The sequence below is a fragment of the Poecilia reticulata genome, linkage group LG15 (assembly GCF_000633615.1).
Source record: "Poecilia reticulata strain Guanapo linkage group LG15, Guppy_female_1.0+MT, whole genome shotgun sequence".
In the NCBI taxonomy this organism is placed as follows: Eukaryota; Metazoa; Chordata; class Actinopteri; order Cyprinodontiformes; family Poeciliidae; genus Poecilia; species Poecilia reticulata.
The window spans coordinates 16,271,242-16,294,149 of record NC_024345.1 but is presented as its reverse complement, the minus strand read 5'-3'; the positions used below and the strand labels follow the sequence as shown (position 1 = coordinate 16,294,149).

Here is a 22,908-nt window from a genome sequence, read left to right as displayed (position 1 = left end):
CAACTTTGTCCTAAAGATGGAGGCATCAGACACGGTCCTGTCAAAGAATCTCAACTTTGTCCTAAAGATGGAGGCATCAGACACGGTCCTGTCAATTCTTCAAGAAGTCAATCTAAGGATGAGAGTTTTAAACCTCAGCACAACTTCTCGTTGAAACCTAAAACCAGTGAGGGTTTGCGTTGCTCGGAGACGGACACAGCAGCCTCTGTGCAAGAGACTTTCCCTCCATGCATAAAGCCCCCACCAGTAGAGGAGGAGGACAGTGATGGGAGTAAAGGGGGGAAAGAAGAAGACTCTATTGACGTTGAACTAGATCTTGGCCTGAGCATTTCATATGATATAGATCCAAGCCAGAGCTCCGACAGCAGCGAGGAGGAGCCGCTAATCTCCTTCCAGGAGATGATGGAGTGCGTTGCGAAGCCTCCAGACACGCCGCAGAAAGAAGCCATCTCGGAGCCGAGCATGCCAGGATGTCGTAGCTCTCAGTCAAAAACGGTAAGCTCCTCCTAATTTGTGTGGTTTGCACATAAAGCTGAACATGCAGCATGATCAAATTTGTTTAAAAGTTGGTTTTGATGGGGGTGGGTTTGTCTCGTTTTACTTCACATAGCGCCTGCCGTCATCCGCCACAAAGCCAGGAGTCTACAAGAACAACCTGGACCAGATGCTGAAGGAGATAAACAGCACCAAGAAGTACATAATCCAGAATAAAAACAACTACTTATTGGTTTTTGTCTCATGTCTCTGAACCATATTCAATTTATTTTCTCTTTTGTTTAAATGTTTACCAGAGCAAAGGAGATTGAAGCACAACTTCTGTCTGCCTGCAACGAAGACCTCCTGAGGTTAGCGGAGTATGAGGCGGCAGAGGAGAACCAAGAGGAGATTGCCAATGAACACCAGTAAGCGAAACAGAAGCATATTGGCAGTAACACTCTGGGCTTGCTGATTTTAATGTAAACTAAAACTGATTTATAATTTGTTCTCCAGGGAGTTTCTGCAGCACTTCTCATTGATGTCTGCTGCAATCAGAGAAATCCCACCAGGGGAGATAGTTTTTAACCTGGAAAGGTTCGGCCAGATCTTTCACCAGGATTCACTGCAGCTCAGGCAGTGCAACGTCAGTCCTCAAGGGGCCTCTCAGAAGACACTTATTTGGTAAAGGCGTACTTGTGTTGTGTTTGTTTATATACGTGGAGTCACTTTACAACTCCTAGTGCTTTGTAATAGAAGCTGTGTTTAAATGTGTGCCCTAAAACACCAGTGTAGGCAATTTAACTGTTTTACTAGAGTATTCTGCTTGCTCTTTATTAAACATAGTTGCTGTTGTTTTTCTCTGACTTTTGTCCCGTAATCACAGTGCTTACGAATTGGTTACTGGCTTGGGGAAAAAAACAAGTTTTGTCCTTTAGTGTAAGAAAATAAGTATATATGGAACTCAAATTTGCTTTTGTAAAAAGATAAATCCAAAGTACCGTGCAAAAATATTAAGACATATTAAACATGTACTATTTTCTGATGTTACAACGCATAGTAGTAGGGAAGGGAAGAGAAAAAAATTAACATTTATTGGAGATAAAAATAGAATCAAAAAGCGTGGCTTGCATTTCCTCTCTGCTCAGTATACGTTTGTACCCTGTCTGTAAGCCGTGAAGAGACGTGGAGAAACTAGACCCTCTCCATCAAATCTCGCAGAGCTTGAGCAGTTTTCTATATGATGGGCAAAAGTTTGTCTTTACATGTGCAGAGCCAGGAGAAACACTCGCAAAAAGACTTGTAGCTGTAATTGCAACGAAAGATGTCACAGCGAAGTGAGCTGTCTGAATATAGATTATTTTTCTAAAAAAAAGAAAAATTAAAACATCGATGAAGTGGATTGTAGTGACTACAGATCAGATCACCAAAATGCTCTAACCTGGGAATCATTTAACTTTCCTATATTTTCAGAAAGTCAATTTAGAGGGACCACAGGAAGTTCCTCAGCATGCATAATTTCCTTGTTTATGCTTGAACCTTATGCAACTTCCTGTACTGGAGCTTGTATTCAACAATGTAACCTCTATTGGTCGTTGACAAACTAATGGTGTTGAACCAATGTAATGCTTCATCTTGTTCATGTCTCCTGTCTCATTGCAGGTCCAGTCCTGCTCAGTTGAGACTGCACTTGATTGTTGGTCTGTTTGAGGAAGCTTACTGTAACTCACCTTGTCCAGCTCAGGTTACCCGCTTTCTTTTCAAGGTACGTCCAACACACTCTACAGTAGCTGCATCATAGAAACTTAGAAACTGTTTTTAAGCCTTTACCTGTTCATAGATGATGTCGGTCCATAGTGAAAGGATCATATCCAATAAGATCCTACAAGCCCTTTGTGACATCGCCTGTTCTGCTGCTTATCAGATAGGTTAGCATCTCCCCTCATTGGCTTCTAATTTTTTTTTTCACAGAAGGAAAAGTACTGATGTTTTTTTGTTTTTGTTTTTCTGTCTGTATTAGTGAACAATGACAACCAGAAGTTTGAAGTTTGGGTTCCCAGTTTGGCCGATGTGACACTGGTCTTTATGAACATGGGTGCTGCATTTGTGACACTCTTCCCCTTTGAGAGTCTGCAGCCATCATTCACAGAGGGAGATTTGCTGTGAGTGACTGCTCTGTAAATCAGTCACGTTGCAGCTTTGCATTTAGTAATAAGACATGAAATAACAAAGTCACTTTATTTGAAATGACAAGGATTTTTTTTTCTTTGTTTAGAGAGGACGTCTATATCAAAAGTGAGTCTCCTTCTAACAACAATGAAGAGATCAGTTTCCCTGAACACAACTGCACAAACATCTTAAAGGTGAGCAATTAGGAAGTTTTTATTTGTTACACTTGCGATTGACCTTTATTCAGAAAAAGGTTTTTCTTCAATATCTTATAAGTGTTATTAACAAAATAAAAGTCTTGTTTACCCTGCTTTAATCGAACTCTGACTTGTTTGCCTGGAAAGTCCAGTTCATTTTTTTGGAGGTGTGAATGTGGGGGTCTTAGTACGGACCCCCACCACAGGCGAGGGGGTGAAGAAGTTTTTCAAAGGGTTTTGTTTGTTTGACGCGGTTCAGTGTGAAAACGAACCGCACCAACTGAAAATGATAAAAATGTTGCCCTTTTGGCCCCACAATTGAACCAAATCTACTGAACTATCAGGTGTGAAAACACGCTCAGAGTTGCATTTTTTTTTTTTGTTTGTTTGTTTGGGGTTTTTTTATGCAACTGATTTTACTGTAATGAGACCTCATGTATTGGAGTGAAAATGAGAAAACCTTGTCTAACCAGTTTCGCTATTCCTTCTGGTTTGGCTTTTTTTTTTTGTTGACATTTTTCCCAGTACCTGTCTTACTGCATGGGCCTTTGCCCTCGCGCCTACAGCAGCGACGAGCTGCTGTTGCTTCTAACTGTGGTGGGAAGAATCAGCCTCGACACACGGCGAATCCTCCAGTCCAACGTAGCAGTGAGCTGTCTGCTGTATACGATAATCAACAACATCAGGGACTGGTCTTCTGTGGTCAGTTAAAAAAAAAAAAAATCACTTCCCACTCTGCAAAAATGACTTTCGTGTTTCTTTACACTTTAAGCTGCGGTTAAATTGCTGACGTCACATTATTTCTCCGCTGCAGCTGCCGAGAGTCTGTAAAGCCCTGACTGATTTAACAGATGATCATCACAACATGTGCCTGCTGGTTCAACTCCTGCCTGACAGTAAATGTGGAATGTAAATATATTTGGTTTTTTTAACGCATTTATTTTAAAGCTAGTTTTCTTGCGTCAGATTAAAGGTGTAAAGATGTAAAAGAATCAAAATGCGCAAGTGAGATTACAAAAACCTAGTGGTTTCAAATCCCATCATGCAAAACATTACATAAATATCAGACATTTTAGAAGTAAGGATTTAGTTTTGTTATCTTTTTCTCAGTTAAAATCTCATTGTTTCCTTCTTGGTTTCTCTGAGTAGAGAACTCCGCCGCCATCTAAGCATGTGCTTCATCTCTAAGTTGTTGGATGGACATTGCACCTATGTCCCTGTGGAGACAGAACTTTCGGTAAGCTCTCTTAAAGCATTGGAGGCATCCGTTCTACAGCAGCTTGAATTCAGTCGTGCTAAACAATGTCGTTTGCATGGTGGGCAGCTTGCCGAGTTGAGGCCGTATCTTCCTCAAATGCAACCCTCCGCCCTTCTCCGAAGTATCCAGCAGAAAGACAAAGAGGAGGAGATGGCAACTCAAGACCAACAGGTGAGGACGGATTTAAGGAGTGGCATCAAGAAAGAGGATATCGATTTGATTTTTACACAGGTTTCTTATGCATTCCAGGCCTACTACCTGTGTTATAGCCTTCTGACTCTGACAAATGAGGCGTCCAATTTACAGGTCTTCAAATCTCAGCAGAAGGTAACTTTTTTTTTTCGTTTTTCTAAATACAGTGTTGGAATTCAGTTTAGTTTAAAAAAATGACAATGTAATTTTCTATACTAGAAATCCAACTAAAAGAGATTTGTTTTTCTTTTTTTTTGTTGTTGTTCTTTAGGCGCAGCTGCTTGTTTTGTCATCAGAACTTGAAACACATGTTAAATGTGACATCAGAGAGAGCGAAAAATGTCTTTACCGCAGCAAGGTGGGCACGACCTCTAAATATAAATCGGAAAAATGTATCTGGGTCCGTTGCAAATAGATGTGCATTACAGCATTTTCTTAACTAAAATGTTTAGGCAGATGTTTAAACCTGGCTTCCTGAAAACATTTCAGCTTAAATTTTAGTGCATTTATTTATTTATTTATTTATTTTCCATAATCACTACAATTTTGTTTTTTCAAGTGGTAATTGGCTTTGCAAAACATTGAGGTGAATAAGAACAATTAAGTGTCAGATTTCACGTTTTATTACTAAAAGGTTGTATTTATCGACTTCACTTCTTTTAGAAGACAAACTGCAACAAAATCACAAAACTCCCCAAGTTCCTCTGTTTTAGGACATTATTTTTGTACCGCCTTGCAATTTGGGGAACTACTTTATATTTCTGATGTGGTGATGCAACACACCAGTGACACAACATGGGCTCTACTGTCTGTGTTTAATAACCTGCCATGAAACCTAATAATTATCTGTTCACCTCTGTTTGCGAAGGCTGTTACCATGGCACCATAAATATCAAAGTATTGACATAAAAATTTAAGTCCATTTCTCCCATCCCTAGCTCCAGGTCAGTTTTCTAACTTGCATCCCAATTTCTCTAAAGTATAGATTCTTGTCTCAAAATGACGTCCTGTGACTCCAATCAAATCAAAATAAGAAAGCGTGACCTCCTGCTGGTAGATGTTATTCATCACGTTCCTGTAACAGGATTTCTTTTTACAGTAGCCTGTGGCTTTAACATGAATGTATCATCACATCTAAGTGAAAATGAAAACTCCCCATGGGAGGCGCAAATGTGCACATTGTCAGCACCAAACATCCAGCAAGTAGCCTTCATCATTTTGTACTGAAACAGTCTGGCAAATAAAAAAAACTAAGGTACAAAATGACCAAAATCTCTCCCAGAGAAGGATATAAAGATGTTCCTTTTTATCATGAAATAATTAATGCAGATATTTTTTTTTACCAACTGGAACTTTCTACTGTGGACTGTATCGTCTGTAGCAACAACAGAAAAAGCTTTTTGACTAACGGCAACAAACTACATCTGTGCATTATGTCTGTATTCCTCTGCTAGGTGAAGGATCTGGTAGCCAGGATCTACACAAAGTGGCAGATGCTCCTCCAGAAAACTAGACCTCTCAATGTATAGTACACATAATTACTTCCCTCACTGCCGTTTCTTTGAATGTATTAAAACATTGGCAGCGATTTGAACCATCTTTTGCAATGTCTTATAATTTTTGTTGCAGGGCAAGCTGTACGATTATTGGCAGCCTGCGGAAACCTTCGGGAACACTGAAGAAGACAACGAAGAAGCAATTTTCATTGAAGACAATGAAGAAACCATAATAATTAATGAGAATGACACTTTAATTGCCGACGATAAAGAAGAAGAAACCGAAAAAACTGAGGTTAAAGAAGACATGGAAGTAGTTGAACATCCGGGAGACGAGAAAGACGATAGAAAGGCGAGAGAAACGACAGCGACAGAGGAGCAAGTGACTGGTGACGTAAACCAAGCAATGCCTGTGAGGCAGCCTCCAGCAGTGGATGAGAAAATTGATCCCAGTCCTAAAGAATGTACAGACACAGAGACTCAGACTGCTGGAAGGGAAAAAACGCCACTCCCTGATGCTGTCATGTGAATCTCTGTCGTGCATATCTTTTTTTTTTTTTTTTTTTTTTCTGGTTTTTGAACCCTTTTGGCTTTAAGTAAAAATTATTTGCACTTTTACTTACTGATTAGTCTTTTTGAGTACGTAACTCTCAGGTTAACCGTATGCAATAGTAGGTTTTTATAAAACTTTACATAATAAGAAAAAAACATGTTGAAAATACAAAGTTTACAGAGGTCAAAAGCGTTGTAAATGTTTTTGCTTTGTGCTGCACACATGTTAAAAGTCATTTAGTTTGTTTAATAAGTTGCTGAAAAACATTTGACAATTTTTCCGCGTTTTTTTTGTGTAGTCGTTTACAGGTAAAAATTTTGTTAACTTTAGTTTTTTTTATTATTTTTTTTATTAATGACATTGGCCAGTAATGCAGCTTTTGTCGTGTTATTTAAAAAAATTACCTACTTTGTTGATTTCACTGTGGCATAGTTTTAACTTAAAATATTTTTAGGTCTTTTTTGAAGTACATAAAATAAACTATTTTTAAGTTTCCATGATGTCTTTGTATTTTATATGGTATTCTATTTAGGGCCCGGTGATTAAAATTTTAGTTGAAATTTCTGACTTCAATGTTGAAATGACTTTGAAGATTAACCGAGATGTAAAAGTCATTTCATACATTTGGTTATACATAGCATTTTTCACAAGAAAAATATCTCATTCAGGCTCATGTTTGAAACCTGAATGAAACGAACTTCGCCTTAACAGTTGATCAAAGGTGATTCAGTTAAAGTGGAAGTTGTACAGTGTGATGTATTTCAATTGTTTATTGATTTGAATGCTTATGGCTTAACAGCTAGCAAAAAGCACCAGTTCAGTTAGTCTAAAATGTGAATAGTATGTAAAACAAAATGTCAATAATTCAGAAATCATGGGGAAAACCTTTACCGTTGTCCAGCAGGTACTTATTGATACCCTCCACAACCAGGACAAGCAAGTGAAGGTCATTGCTCAGTGTTTCATCCAACCATTATTGGAAAGTGCAGTTTAAGAAAAAGCTATGGTAGACAAAAATAGAGCGGCAACCGGGATAAACCCAGCCTTGAGGATTGTGAAGCAAAACCCATTCAAGTGTTTGTGGGAGCCACCCCTGAACAATAGAAAATGTCAGAAACACATTTCCTGGATTATGAACAAGTGAGACTAATGTGAAGTGGCCCGAAATAATCTTTCAGATGGAAGTTAGTAGTGCATTTTATCTAGACGAGGAAAAAAGGAAGGGCGAAGATAAACAGAATCTAAACTTCAACAGTGAAATTTCCACAGTAGTGATTCAGGGAGAGCCGTCATCTGCTGGTGTTTAATTAAATCCAAACTCAGTGCAGGCATCTTCCAGAATGCTTTAGTCCATTTCCATGATTTTCTCTGCTGATGAGCTTTAGAAAGATGCTCATTTCATGTCCTAGCAGAACTTGGCAGCAGCTCACGCTGCGAAGTGTACTAATGCCTGGTTTAATTACAGTAGCATTACTGTGTTTGAATGGCCAGCCTGACCTAAACTCCATTGGAAATCTGGAGTATTGTCTGGAGAAAGATGAGACACTAGACTTAATGTTTTAAAGAAACAGGACTGCTTAAACCTCAGCAGTGCTGCAGACTGCTAAAGTGGAGAGTATCTGCAGAGTAAGAAACTGAATTCCACAAAAGTTGCAAAACAAATATTTGGGAAAGGTATTTTATATATTATTGTGGTTATTTAAAACAAAAAAAAAGAACCACTTTCTTTTATGTAACCACTTTCTTTTATGTAACCACTTTCTTTTATTGGTGGACGTTTTACATTTTTGGTGTGTCAAATGTTTTTTTGTTTTCCATATAAAGTTCAATAAATTTATCAAGAGTTATTGAAATATAGGAGGAGGACGAGGGAGGACTTTCAGCCTAAAACTAAACCAGATAATTCACACAGGTATAGTAGAGAAGGGTCTTCTGTGATTTTACAACTTCTGTCGGATTCCCCCCACATTGTTGGTTTGTTCCGGTCCGCCCCTCTCTACTTGGTTGCTAGGCAACGCTAGTCAGGTGACTGTCTGCAGACAGAATATGGCTGACCTGTCAGAAGACCAATGAGGGAAAGGCCAAATTTTGCATAATCGATCTTGTTTTTTTTTTTTTTTCTTCTTCGTTTCTGACCGCAGTTGTCCGACGTGGGCATCGCTTGACAGGAGATATTCAAGGTAAGCGTGGGACCACTTATATGCAGGGTGATTTATCCGTTCATGCTACACGGAACATCAGTGTTGATGTTGGCTAGCTAAATGCTAGCTTAGCCAAGCAGTCCTCCCCGCTTTCCCTTAAAAAAAAAACAAATTCTGGAAACTTCATGGAGACGTAATTAATTACATTTCGCTAATTTAGCAACGTCACTGCAAAGGCATCGCTGTCATGTTTCATTACAAGTGTACTGGTTAAACTGTTTATAACAATTATAGGAATTCACAAGTCAATATTTGTTTTGGGTGACACTAAAGGCACCAAATCACTAAATAACTCTGAATTGTGTTCTTCGGTAAGGTAGCTCTGCCTTCGTAATTTTAGTTAATACGCGCAGTATTGTTTTTGTTACAAACTTGGTCAGTTATCTAGTTTCACATAGTAGCATGCGCATGTTAAAGATGCTAAGAATCTTTTAAGCAGTTATCTCCGTTTTTTGATGTAATTTACTTTAAAGAGGTTTAAACCTTTGACCCGGCAGCTGAACTCCTACTGCTTGTAAAGATTTGAGATCTTTCAAGCAATGATGAACTTCCTGGTTGTGATATCACTGTCCTTAACTTCTATGTTATGCTCTTAGGTTGTTTTCCCCAACCTCTTGTACACATCTGGCTGGCAGGATACGTTGTTTTAATTTCTGACTGAACAGCATATAGTGTTTTGTAAAAGTAATGATACCGCTTGAATTTTATACCATTTTGTCACATATATGCAAATTTTATTCATTTTGTTGGTATTTTCTGTGATAAACCAAGACAAGTGATGCACATTGTTAAGTGGAAGGTAAATGATTCATAGACTTAAGATATCGTACAAAAAAAAGCAGGGCATGCATTTGTGGTTAGTCCCTACTCAATTCCGGTCCTCACGTGCCCCTGCCTTCCATGTTTTAGGTGTTTCCCTTCTGCCACACACCTGGATTGAATCTGTGGGTGATTAACAGGCTTCTGCTGTACTTGATGGTCATGCAATCATTTGAATCAGCTGTTCTGCAACAGAGGCACATCTAAAACATGCAGAGCAGGGCTGAGGGCCTGAGGACTGGAATTGCCTTAGAGGATTGTGCTTCATTTAGCTACATCAATCTTTCCATCAAATCTGACTACCTTTTTTTGGCTGTGTTGAATGAAATTACCATTACCATAGTGCAATGTTGCCCCCACAATGTTTTATGGTGATTCAAAAAGTTTTCCACTTTTGCATTAAAGCAAGTTGTGTAGTCATTCTCCTACCTTAGCTGTGGATCCTCTGCTGCTCCTCCAGAGTAACCACAGACCTTCTTGTTGCTTTTCTGAGTGATTCTTTCTTTGCCAGGCTCTTTAGTTTAGTTGAGTGACCATTGTAGATTTGCAGTTGTGTCATACGCTTTCCATTTTTGAATGATGGATTGACCAGCGCTCTGTGAAGTTATATTACAGAGCGTTGTTATCTTATAACCTAATCGAAGATTCAGAGACACCACTGTGTTCTTGTTCTTTATTGTGCTGTTTGCTCACTAACATTCTCTAATAGACCTCACAAAACGGTACTATGAATAGCTGTAAACACTGAGGCTGAATTACCCACTGGTGAACTAAATGTAGCTGATTGTTCTGGCATTTATTATGGGTATCGGAATCGATGCTTTTACAATGTAAACTGAATTGAAAAGCACAACAGATTCTTCGGGGGAGGGGGGGGCTAAATTGTGTCGTAATAATTTTTCTTCCACCTTACGATTATGTAGAGGGGGAGCTTTCTATCGGTCTGTTATGCACAATCCCGATAAAATGCATTGAGCTTTGTAATTTTATTGTGGTAAGAAATTAAAGGGATGGTACTATGAAGAACAGATATGCAACTGAAACCAATTATGTTATTTAATGTCATACACAAGTGGTACTTATGTCAAGGCAGCTATAGGCAGCAAAACTCACTCATAAAGTCTTTGTCAGTGGAAACATTCACTCCAATTTGTGTTTTTGCTCTTCTTTCCTCCTACAGGTAACCTGTGTTCGTTTAGAGTACAAATGTATACTAAAGATAATTTTCTCTTTTTAGTTTTGTGCTCTTTATGTGTTGACAGGCGTTAAAAAGCCTGCATGAATTATTGATTTCCATCATTACTTTGTTATTTGATTCCAGATGAGTACTTTGCCAAATGGAATCGCAAATGGCCCAAGCCGAAGTGAGGCTTTTAGCAAAGATGCTCAGGTGTGGGAGAGGCCGTGGAGTCTTGAGGAGATCCGACAACAGAGTGCCAACTGGTCCTTAGCAGCCGACTCGGGGGTAAGCCAGAGATGCTATCGTAATTTTGAAGCATCAGTGAAACAGTGCTTGTGAAAGTTGTGAAATCAACGGATCCTGTTCTCGTAACGGCTTTTTCTTTTTTGTCTCACAGCTCTTCCTCTTCCTCCAAGACTTTTCGCAGAGAATGTTGTCAAAGACGCATGAGATTGAAAAGCAGTTGGACAGCCTTATCCGGGACACCAAGGCCACAGACAGCCACCTGCACTCTGTCTTCAATGACTTTTTAATGCTCTCTAATACACAATTTATAGAAAATGTAATGCATCTCATAACTTCATTAATAGCATTTGCCAAATTAAATTTACATTGATATTTTCAGACTCCTTTTGAGCCAGAGGAGTTTTTAAGTAGCTGACACCTGATCCAGTGTATCCTGTTCTGTAACAGAGAGTGTACGATGAGGAGGTGGAGGAGACGATGCCCAAGGCTGATGCTTCAGAGAAGCAGCCTGAACAGGTAACTGAGCACAAACCTGCTGACACCTCTCGTTTTCCTTGAGTACAGCGTTTTGAGCTTTTCACTTTACATTGTCACTTTACAAACGCAAATGTGAATTTATTGTACTGGAATTTTATGTGATAGGAAAATGCTAAATAGTGCATGTCTGTAAAATGGGACGAAAATACTGCATTGTCTCAGTTTTACTGTAATTCTTATTTTATTTCCCAATAGTCAGATATTTGCTTGACTAACCCTGGTTTATAGGTCTTCTATGCTTTTTTTTTCCCCCTGGCCTTTACTTGGTCTTTTTCATGCCATTTGTTCACTGATGGGGGCGGGGGTGGGGGGGTTGTTGCACTAGATTTTAGTTTTATTTAGGGGTATTATTGCTTACAGGTCTAAATACAAAAGCAAGTCGTATTTCATTTTTTAACTGGAGAGAAAATGAACCCATGTCACATTTGGCTTTTTCTTCATGATTATGTGCTACTTTGTGTTGGTCAAGCAGATGAAAGCCTAGTAAATTACATTGATGTCTTGATTGTAGCATGATAAAATGTGGGGGGAAAAAAATTAAGTCTGAAACTACTTTTGCAAGTATTTTCACATTTTATTTATTCATCTCTGAACTTCAGGAAAAGACTCGAGAGCAAAAAGAGGCAGAGTTGATCCCCAAGATGCAGGAAGCTGTGAGTTATGGGCTGAAAGTACTGGAGTCAGCGTTTGAGCATCTGGACATCAAGGCAGGGAATTCTGACTCCGAGGACGAGGAGATCCCGGACAGAGTAGAGGCCATCCTCGAGCCCAAGGTGTGCTGCTCCTCTGAAACGCAACAATTGCAAAATGCAATTATTGCAGTTTTGACTGGAATGCATGTGATGAGATCAGTTTAATTAAGTTTGGGTGTTACTTATTTTCGTATTAGGATCTCTACGTGGATAGGCCACTTCCGTATCTGATTGGCTCTCAAGCCTTCATGGAGCAGGACGATGTTGGGCTTGGTGACCTGTCGAGTGACGGTAAGACTCTCACAGCCACTCTGTCTGTACCTCAGCTTGACATCAATAACCTTTATGTCATTTTCAGAACTATCGGTTGACAGCGACAGGGACAGCGTCATTGACAGTGAAAATGACAAAGAAGAATTTGTGAGACAATATTTCCCTTATTATTTCACGTCTTATGGTTTTGTTTTAATTTTCAAAAACATTTAATAGAAAAACTTTTTATTTTTTCTTTTAAACAGAATTCAGATGATGACGTTTCCCAGGAGGAGCCCGAAGCTCACAGTAATCAAAAGGTATCTTAAGTCATTTTTCTATCCCCATATAAAAAAAATAACTTCACCTCCAAACCAATTAAGTTTTACGTTTTTCCCTCAATTTCATCTAGAAGTCATCTATGGTTAGTTTTGAAGAAGAGGAGGACGAGGATTCAGACTTATTTGAAAAATCAGATGAAGATGATGCTCCAAAGGTACAGCTGGTTCACACAAAATAATAGCTTTGTACAGACCTAAAGTATCTGAAATGGGAAACTATAATTTAGGTGTTGGGTATTTCGGATGATTCCCAAAGAGAATGACAGCTGATATTTTGTATGTCACAGAACACAGGCGAGTTCAAATTTGAAGATGAGTTAGCCGCCCGAATCAAAGGGGAACAAATGACTCGGCCTGAAGGAGATCGTGCGTGTAAGTTCCTGTCATTACCAGCTACCTCACACACGACATCACCCACTGTAGATTTCCATTCCTACATCTCATTGGTCCTCAGGTATCAAACATGTTTGGTCATTTTCACACAAATCGTTTGGGACACAATTATTTGAGAAATTACAAAGTTTGTCCGTGTATACCTGTTATGCAGCTGAGGAAACCAAGCTTTGTTGGATCATTTTTAGTGAACAATTAAACAAAAATATAGCTGTTCACAACAGCTAATATGCAGCTGTTAACTTGCCTACTCATATTTAGGAAGATTAGAATAACATCACAAAGAATTTATGGGGACTTGATTGGTCTCTGTTAATAAGGGGACCAGTAAAGCTCTCTTTATTTATAGAAGTGAGCTAAAGTTTTCAGCCACCACATTTATCAACATCCAGCTGTTTGCTTTGCTTGTATTATCCATTTCATAAATCACATATACCTATCCTACCATCATTTCTTAGCTACCATTTACACCTGTTTTGGATAAGCCCAGCTGTGTTTTGTTTGAGTGAAAACCTGGCATTGAAGCGCCCGTTTGAGTACAACTTCAAGTGCGATTCACCTACGTCTGCCATTTTTACATGTGCATGTTTATGGATTTTTTGTTTCTACCATCTCATTATACTGAAGCATTGGCATCTAAGAAGAAGAGTAAAGGCAGAAAAGAACCGAAACCTGCAAAACCACAGGGTAGGACACAGTCATCATCATTCCTGTTCAGCCTTTTACGTTTCGACGCACCATTAGTTTTTGCGACAAACAGACCAAACTTAAACTGTTCATTTAAATTTTACCAGCGGCTGAGGAGGATAGTGATGACATGTTTAAGCCTCCCAAGATGGATGATCATTACGATGATGATGATGACGACGACGATGACTTCTCCCCATTTGGTGGAAAAAGCGGCCTCTTCAGCGGAGGAAAGGGCCTCTTTGACGACGATGACGAGGTGATGTGATTTTTTTTTTTTCCTGTTTTTGCATTGTTGAAGCGGTGGGATCAGATATAAATGTGTCATGTTCTATTGCATCATACAGGGAGATCTTTTCTCTGAGGCGCCAAAACCTGCGTTGGAGGAGAAAAGAGTAATGAATGAAAAGACAAGAAGCACATCTCAGACTGAAGGTAAAATCTAGAAATACAAATGGATTCATAAACACACAGATTGAGATTAACACACAGATTGAGATTAACGTTTATTTTGCTGTTCAGAATCTCGTAGAGCTGATAAGAAGATTCCAGCTGGTGCCGTATCGATATTTCCAGGTAGCAAGAGAGATCTTAATGGTAACATGCAACCTTTTTTTTTGTTTTGGATGCTTTATTGTACTGAAACAAACTTTCTTCAATCAGATAACAGCCTCTTTGGTTCTGGACAAAGCTCTGACTCAGAGGAGAGAAAAGAAAATAAGACCCCAGCTGTCGGAACCAAAACTACTCCCGCACAAACTCTCACTGGAGCTGGTGGTGGGGGTGGTGGTGGTGGTGGTTTAATCGGGGGGCTCTTTGACGACGACGAAGACGATGATTTCTTTAGTGGTAAAACCCTGAAAAAGTCAGACTCTGGTAAGTGAATGAAAGAGGCGCCCGAGTGGCCCTGCAGTTATTACAATGGGATCCTGGCTTGATTTTTTTTTTTTTTTTTCCAGCTGTACAGGAGAAAGCCAAACTTAAAAATTCAATTGACCTTTTTGACGATGAGGACGATGATGGCGACATATTCAGTGGCAAGTTCAAAGCAGCAACTCCAACCCAAAACAAGAAGGAGCCTGAGGAGGAGAAAGATAAACCTCCGGAGAAAAAGGTAAATGAAAGCATTCTTTCTGTCTAAGATATGTCTAGTGTTGTATGTTGTGTTTTCTGTGTGTTGCCATGGTGACGGTTAATCTCATGTTTAGATGCCAGCTGGGGCTATCTCCATGTTTGGTCCTGCAACGAAAAGCCTGCTAAGCGAGGGCTTGAAAAAACGGCAGATGTCTACCAGCGAGGAGAAAAATGAAGAGGTCTGGACAGACTATTGTTTATCTACTTGGCCCCGACACGCATCAATTTAGTTTGTTTTCATTCGCAAAATGTCAGAATTTCAATCTAAAAGTGCTCCATTGTCTTCAGTGGTCACAATGTTAGGGCTGGTTTTTCTTCTAAAACTACTTATCGCTTCCTAAGTAGACACTGGATGAAAGGTAGACAAATAACTTAACATGTTAGAAGAATTGAAGTTATTTACATAAGTAATAGAATCTAATTGTGGGGGGAACAAATAAGACAATTACAGTTTTAATTAAACTTGATAATCTTTGTTAGGTCTGATTTATAGAGCAAGTTTATGACAACACGTTTCCAAAGTGCTGTGCATTGATCCATAGACAGTCGTATGTTTATAGCACAGCAATAAACATACACTAAAACTGTAATGCTCAAAAATGGATTTAATAATAACTTACATTTAAGTAAATACATTTTACTTAATTAACTTTGTTTAATAAGGTCAAAATAATTAACATTTATGGTAACACTTTATTTGACGGGGTGTGCATAAGACTGACATTACACCGTCATAAACATGATATTACATCTGTTATGAACATGAAGGAGTCTTTATGAATGTCTGACAGTTGTCATGAAGTGTGATTTGGTAAATGACATTTTTATTGCAGAGCTGCTTTAAAAGTCCACTAGAAGTGCTAACTTTGTATTGAAGTGTTATATACAAAATAATGCAACATTAGCACTTCTAATGGACTTGTAAAGCAACTTTTAGGGCAGCTTTGCAATAAAAATTTCATTATTTACCAAATCACACTTTATGACAACTGTCATAAACATTCATAAAGACTCCTTCATGTTCATGACAGATGTTATATCATGTTTATGATGGTGTCAAGTCAGTCTTATGCACACCCCGTCAAATAAAGTGTTACCACATTTATTTGTCAAGGGACACTGCACATTAAGAACAGTGCTAGGAATTGAGCCCTGGGGGACACCATGTGGAATCGGATTATGAGTGAAAAAGGTTCTGTGTAAAATGCACCCCATTATTCTGCAATGCAGAAATTATATCAAGAAGAGAGGAGTAAACCTTCACATTTCATTCCACATCTTGGGAAATATTGTGTCAAACCATTGCATTATTTTGTCAAAATTTTATGTTTACGTCCTTAATTTTTACATGTTGTCTTTGACAAGAAAACTAACCTGTGCATCTTCTTTTTTTTTTTGTTATGGGATAATTTTACAACTTTTTGTATTTTGTTTACATTTATGATCTTCAGGTTGTTCCTGCTGATGATGTTGGAAAAGCTCCAGTAAAACCAACAGAAACGCCTCATAGCACAAGCCTGTTCTCTGACGATGAAGAGCCTCAGGTAATGTTCGCAGTAGAAACAAAATGGTAAGAAGAGATGAATCTTGCAAAGCATTTCGTTAACGCTTGGTATCCTTTTGTTGGCGTCAGTTATTTCCAGGAGCCACTAAGGGTCAATCTAAGCCTGACCCTTCAAGTCTGGGTAAAACCGGCAAGACCCCCCTGTCCTTATTTGATGATGAGGAAGAAGAGGTGAAAACAGTTTCATTACAGCAAAAAATAAAATCTGACTTGTTTTGACATCACTACATGTTAATCTTTTACCTTTTTTAGGATCTTTTTGCGTCTGCAGCCAAATCTCAAGTTAAACCATCTCAAGCTAAAGCAGCCGTCCCGCCACCCACTAAAGCGGCATCCAGCTCTCTTTTCAGCGACGACGAGGTATGTGGTTAACAAAGGTAATATTTTCTACTCGCCAACCAGGATTTTTCTGAATTTGAAATGTGTAATTTTCTGAAATGTCAGGATCAGTGGATAAGTCCAAAAAGCAGCTCATCGAAGGCGGAGAGTAAAACGGGAGGAATGAAAACCAGCACCAGTGCCCCATCTAATCTCCCAAGTACTAAAACGCCTCAGAAGAGCAGTTTGTTTAACGACGAGGATGATGACCTGTTTGCTGACACCAAGACGTCAAGGTACATACGGTCGTAAATAACTTGACGCATTTATAATCAAGTTATTTAACTCTTGTTGCGAGTTCATCGTAACAAGAAAACAAAGCAGCTTTTGTCTGGCTCAAGTTGCATTGTAACTTTTATTGTACTTTAACATTTTAAATATTTACCCGTCTTCTTGTTCTGTTGCCTTCATGAAGTCAGAAGAAGCCCCAGAGGGTTGCTCTCGTGTTTGAAGACGAGGGAGATGATGAAGGAAAAGCATCTCTGTTTGGCAATAACCCTGCAGTTCACACAAACTCTGAAGCCCCCACTAAAGTGAGTGAGCAAAAATCTTAAACTCATTGCTTATGCATCTTTTTTTCTTTTTTTTTTTTTTTTCTTTTGATGCTTAGTTGAAACCAAGAAGATGAACTATTCTTGTAGATAGAACTCTCTCATGTTTGGGAATTATTTTGAGAATTTTACATTTGTAAATTACCAAAAAGAATATTTATACAAGAGCACCTTCACTCACAACAACCAGACAAGACTTTAGCATAACAAACTGGTGTAGAGGATGATATTGAGTTGGTATAACGTGTGGTCCTACAAACCTAAACTATTCATCGAAGACGCTTCTTATTAGAAGTTCTGATGTTTGAAAGTCCACATATGTGTTTTTGTGCGCCCTCCACGTATAACCGTTTTATTATCTGTAATTTTCCCAGATGCCTGTTGCCTCTTCGCAGTCCTCCTCGAAGCCAGAGCAGGTTCTGGTCTCTGAGGCCCCAGCAAAGGACAAACCGCCGGTGCAGCCGAAACCAGCCGCAAAGAAACCCGAAGTGCTGCCGTCACCGGAGAGCACTGAAATCAGAAAGAAGCCTCCTGGAGCAGTCAGTCTGTTTGGTGGCATCGACGTTCTCAGCAGCAAGCAGACAAAGGGCCCTCTGGACGACGAAGACCAGGATGACCTCTTCCTCGTCAAAGGCACCCCACCACCACTGTTTAGGACCGAGGAAAAGAAGGAAGACAAAGGCAAAACAAAAACGGTCAGTCTGTTCGATGAGGATGACGAAGACGAACCAGAATGGAACGTTCCAACATTCTCGGCCAGTAAGCCCACGGCAGGAAAGACGCCAGAGGTTTGTCTGCTTTGTAACAGAGAATATGGGGAAATTCGTTCGTTTGCATTTTCGTTTTACTTCTGCATTTGAAATGTAAAATTTTCCCGCAGCCCACAGAGGAGCAACAGCAGAATAAGAGCACAGGGGTTTTCCAGGACGAAGAACTGCTGTTCAGTCAAACGCAGCAGAAGGACAACGACCCTGATGTTGATCTTTTTGCAGCCACAACAAAAGCTGAGGTCGGTGCACCTGTTGCATTGTTGTGCGAGTTGACTCGTAACAAGAACTAGCTCTAAATTCAGTTCAGACGTTAAAGTCAAATTTATTTAAATCTTCCAAACTACATTTACTGTTCCACTATAAACTGATTCACATTCCACGTTATATTTTTGTGAAATAAAATTTGGCAGCAATTGCATTCTCTCTTGAGAATCAGAATTCATTGTATTGGCCAAGACTTTGATGCACAAACAAGCAATTTGACTTTTCACATCATCACATACTGCTTTACTGCAGAAAGTAACAAGTGTCTCCTAAAGGTTGTGCAGTTACATTTGTTTTCCATTTAATGACATTATTTCTTCAAAGTTCCCAAAAGCAAACCTTGTCATGAACATGTTTGTGTATTTTCTTCTGTATGTGATTGCAAATGTTTTTAATTGTATTTTTTTTAAAAATAATTTTTTTTGTTTGTTTTCTTGGTCAATTTTCAGAGTTCTAAGGTCAGTCCGATGAAACCAGCAGCGCATAATCTGTTTTCAGACGATGACGAAGATGACATTTTCAGCTCTGTCAAAGCAACGCCTCCCCCTCCGGTAACAATATAGCTTTATGTTTTTAGAAAACACCGGATTTCAATATTTTTTACACTTACAAAAAAATACCAACCGTTTATTTCCCTTTTTATTTAGATGGTAGCAAAGAAACCAAACAAACCTCTTGATAAAGCGCCACTTGCAAGCCCTGATCCTGTTTCAGAGATTCAGGTGGGCTAAATTTGTCTGTTTTTGATTGGTTTTGATTTTTTTTTTTCCCAGTTTCATACTACAAAACTGTGGCAACTATTTACTGATTTAGAAGCATTATTTTAGTTTTGTTCTGTTCTAAATTTGTAAGAGTTTTGTTTTTTTTTATAAAACAAATTTTATGTTTGATACAATTTTGATCCTGCTGTAATCTGACCACACAGAAACCAGCACCAAGCCCTGTAAAACCTAAAGATTCCTCATCAAGGATTGGGAAACTTCAAGTAATTTCTTTTTTTTTTTTTTTTTTTTTACTGAATCAAAAGCTTTTAATACTGACCTATTTTTTTTCTCTTCAGGAAAGATCTTTATTATTCCTACTTTGACATATTTTTTCATCTGCTTTTTCCTATTCTTCTTCCAAAGTTTGGCTAAAATTGACTGTCCTAATTGAACGGTCATTTTATCTTACTAATGAAGAAGAGTTGTCTTGCTGCTCTTTGCAGTTTCAGCAGTTCTTGCTGTTCATTGTTGCTCTTGCACCATTTCCATCCTCAGTCCTGGTTTCTCCTTTCTCTGAACCACACAGAGGAACTTACTGGTTAGAGAAGTGATACAAATATGTGCTATTAGTTCATGGTTCTGTACAAATGCTAAATTTTCTTACTTGAAGTAAAGTCATCTTAAAAAGAAACTACAAAGCTTTCACTGCAACTGATTTTTATTTTATTTATTTTTTTACATCCAGGCCAGTCTGATGATCAACCCTGCTGCTTTGCTCCCTGGAGCTCTTTCCAGCATGTCAGGGACTCTGAGTTCTTCCTCTGGGGTATCCAGCTCCAGCCTGAGCCCCAGTCCTGTTTCAACCCCCATAGGAGGACATGAGGAGAGCGAAGGGGGGGTGAGCTTTGATACACCAGTCCAGGTCACGACTCTGCAAAGTGCACACAAAGTGGGTTTTGAGTTTGGCACTTTCTGTACTGTTGTCTCTTTATCTTCACTTCCATCTGTTCCGAAAGTAGCTAAAATCTCCCTACCCTTTTGCAGGGCCGTGCAAAAGGTTCGGCTCTTCGGAGACCCCAGTCCAGAGCGGCAAGGCAGCAGGCTGCCAAAAAGTCAATGGGGGGGACGGATCAGAGAGGTGGGGAAGATATTTTTGCTCCAAATCCTAGTGTTTCCAGTTTAGCATTGCCCCCGTCAGACAAATCCAACCTCGCGCCCATCAACCCGACATCACCTTCATCATCCGAAGCATCAACCTCACCAAAGCCCTTACCTTCATCCTCTCAAAGCTCTTCCAGACCCAATGAGCTGTCATTGCCAGTATCGACAAAAGCAGGAAGGAAAGACTCCAGTAAGGACAGCAGCAGCACAAAGAAACAGCTACCATTAGAAGAAGATGACCTCTTTGGCTCAGATGGTCTCTTTGGGCCTAAAACCGTCTTTAACAAGCCCTCTCCCAGAGAGACCCCCAAGAGCATCGAGCCACAGGCCAGTAGTGGGACAGGACTGAAGAAGGATATAGATCCCAGTCAACTCTCCTCTATATTTGATACGCACACTGATGATCTCTTCCAAAATGTTAAGCCACGTCCAGTAACGCAGAAAGCTAAAGCCTCACCCTTTATGGAAGATGACGATGACGACTTATTTGGACTCAACAGCAGTGCCACTGCCACATCCAAAACTAATAAAGAATTCAAGAATGGCAGCAGTTTTTCAACACAGGACATTTTTCAGGTAACTTTACCTTTTTGTTTGTGGTAATTGTATCAAGGTTCTCCTGTGCCATCAGGGTGGATTTGATTCCTGTTTTTCCTGTCTGAATTTGTGTTACAGGACGAAGCCACCATTGTGCCTAAAGTTGACAAGAAGCTCAAAGAGAAAAGCATTGATGCTGCCTTGTTTGACGATAATGTAGACATTTTTGCTGACCTGACAGACACATTTAAACCAAAACCGAAGTCCAAGTTAAAGGGAGAGACCAAGTCAATATTTGATGACGACATGGGTAAGCAACAGTGATGCTTGTCACACATTTACAATGCTTTTTCCAAAGTGTTCCACATTTTTATAGTATGACCATAAACTTCAGTGTATTTTGTGGAGATTTTTGTGTGATTAAGCCAAAGCATGGTAGTGGGTATGAAATGGGGGATAAATAAGAGTCATAAGGTCTGAAAAGTGAGGTATATATTTTTATTCAGCTCTTTTTACTCTACCATTGGATGAAATTTAGTGAAACAAGTGGGAAGTCACGCAGTTAGCAAATGTGTAATTTAATTTCAGTCCAAATGATTTGTGAAGGGCTCAGAGGCTTGTTGGGGAACATTGGAGAACAAACATCACAAAAACTAAGAAACGAACCAGAAAGGCCAGGGAAGAACTCGAGTAGTTTAAAGCACAATTAGGTTATGCAACAAAGCATAGGGCACCACTGCTAACAATTATGGACTACTTTGTGTAGATCTGTCATATTAAATCTCTTTAACATGCGTTTGAGGTTTGAACATGACAAAATGTAAAAATACAAAACTTAATACTTTCTGGAGATCAGTTGTGTTGTTTAGTGCTCACCTTTTATTGGTCATATTTTAACATCGTTATGTCTCTCTGCCCTTCAAAGATGACATTTTTACAAGCACAGCAAAGCCAGTGCCGAAGGCTCCGGATAAATCAAAGAAAACTCCACCAGCCAAGGAAACCAGTAGTGTACCAGATTCCAGCAACATATTTGATGACCCGCTTAACGTTTTGGGTGGGAACTGATGCCTTGGAGTGGCCTGTAATTTGTAAAATTGTGGATTTTTTTTTTCCTTTTGCTTCATCATTAAGTGATCAAGAAAAGATATGCTACACTGTTGATAGAATATTTATTGCTATAACATGATATCAGTATGTGGCTTATTTTTGTCTGACAAAGACTGTAATTAATACGATTCCATTCATCTTGCAACGGAGTTTCCAAAATTATCCTGGCATCATAATTAATATAACTGTTTAGTCTTTATAATACATAATAGCACTTTATAAGCATACATTATGCTTAGTCTTGAGGCCTGCAGAAATTATATTGATTTGTTTGGCTTTGCCACGTGAGATGTCTTTAGGTTTGTGCCATATCATTCTGCCTGTCTTAGTCAATTTTGACAATGTTTTTATTAAGAATTTCCTCCATTTCCTAACTTTGACTGTGACGATAAAGACAATGCTTTTTTAATGACTAAAATTAAACATATTTTACCTGAATTATGTGATTATTTCCAGGTCAATCGTTGCTTTTCTTGTTTTGACTCCAGATCAAGGGAGTATTTTCATTTGTTGAATCCAATAAATAGTTTCTTTAGACTTTTATATGAGCAGTAAACATTAAAATCAAAGTCTGTGTGGTTTTCTAACATTTCCACACATGGATAACAGGCAAAAATAAATGTAATTTAAAATGCCATTTGTGGTAGGGAATAGATGAGGACTTTCATGTTCTCTTAAAATTGCTAAACTCAGACACCGGTGCACATAAGAACACAGAACATAAGGTTAAAACTCGGATATCAAGCTTATCGTGTTGAAGAGAGGGTGAATGTTAAGACCCAAAGAGCTGTCTGACCTAAGTCTAAGAAAGGACTCAAAAATAAAGAACTGGGAAAACAGATATTCCACACAAAAAATAGTCTACAAGTTGAAGACCTTCATGACAGATGGTCATGAAGACGAGTAAGGAAGAAATCATTTTCTTTCTGGCCAATATCCAATGACCAAACTAAGGTTTGCCACAGAAAACACAGACGAAGACCAGAACTTTTACAAGTCATGTTTCTGAGGACGAGTGAGTAAAAACTTGAACTTGTCGTGCACCAGA

The 22,908-nt window shown here is 39.0% G+C and overlaps 2 protein-coding genes across 11 annotated transcripts in view; both read left to right on the top strand.

Moving 5' to 3' along the window:
* The window catches only part of slf2 (SMC5-SMC6 complex localization factor 2), a 12,834-nt gene extending 6,430 nt beyond the window's left edge, over positions 1-6,404 (top strand). For 3 of the 4 annotated variants that reach the window (XM_008429616.2, XM_017309162.1, XM_008429618.2), the window contains 16 exons: positions 23-495; positions 611-693; positions 792-902; positions 991-1,158; positions 2,137-2,239; positions 2,315-2,402; positions 2,495-2,636; positions 2,750-2,837; positions 3,366-3,542; positions 3,655-3,749; positions 3,990-4,077; positions 4,165-4,269; positions 4,348-4,425; positions 4,562-4,648; positions 5,745-5,813; positions 5,920-6,404. In XM_008429616.2, the coding sequence (XP_008427838.1) occupies positions 23-495; positions 611-693; positions 792-902; positions 991-1,158; positions 2,137-2,239; positions 2,315-2,402; positions 2,495-2,636; positions 2,750-2,837; positions 3,366-3,542; positions 3,655-3,749; positions 3,990-4,077; positions 4,165-4,269; positions 4,348-4,425; positions 4,562-4,648; positions 5,745-5,813; positions 5,920-6,315 (2,351 nt within the window). In that variant the 3' untranslated portion in view covers positions 6,316-6,404. The remainder of the gene's footprint in view (positions 1-22; positions 496-610; positions 694-791; positions 903-990; positions 1,159-2,136; positions 2,240-2,314; positions 2,403-2,494; positions 2,637-2,749; positions 2,838-3,365; positions 3,543-3,654; positions 3,750-3,989; positions 4,078-4,164; positions 4,270-4,347; positions 4,426-4,561; positions 4,649-5,744; positions 5,814-5,919) is intronic. The other variant, XM_017309164.1, reaches the window with a different exon arrangement.
* Positions 6,405-8,366: 1,962 nt separating this feature from the next.
* On the top strand, positions 8,367-22,298 carry washc2c (WASH complex subunit 2C). Of its 7 annotated transcripts, none has more exons than XM_008429610.2 (31): positions 8,368-8,519; positions 10,681-10,824; positions 10,937-11,101; positions 11,233-11,301; positions 11,922-12,095; positions 12,212-12,305; positions 12,373-12,434; positions 12,533-12,586; positions 12,679-12,762; positions 12,895-12,979; positions 13,628-13,687; positions 13,798-13,946; positions 14,035-14,122; positions 14,210-14,284; positions 14,351-14,563; positions 14,647-14,801; positions 14,896-15,000; positions 16,273-16,365; positions 16,455-16,556; positions 16,638-16,745; positions 16,830-16,999; positions 17,179-17,296; positions 17,689-18,102; positions 18,195-18,323; positions 18,798-18,899; positions 18,996-19,070; positions 19,274-19,333; positions 19,798-20,001; positions 20,097-20,789; positions 20,889-21,060; positions 21,676-22,298. In XM_008429610.2, the coding sequence occupies exons 2-31, from the start codon at positions 10,681-10,683 to the stop codon at positions 21,816-21,818; spliced, it is 4,359 nt and encodes a 1,452-aa protein (XP_008427832.1). In that variant the 5' UTR covers positions 8,368-8,519; the 3' UTR covers positions 21,819-22,298. The 7 variants fall into 7 exon arrangements, with proteins under 7 accessions (XP_017164643.1, XP_008427832.1, XP_008427834.1 ...); XM_008429612.2 differs by having other exon boundaries at positions 13,795-13,946; positions 14,210-14,263; XM_008429609.2 differs by having other exon boundaries at positions 13,795-13,946.
* The last annotated feature ends 610 nt before the right edge of the window (positions 22,299-22,908 follow it).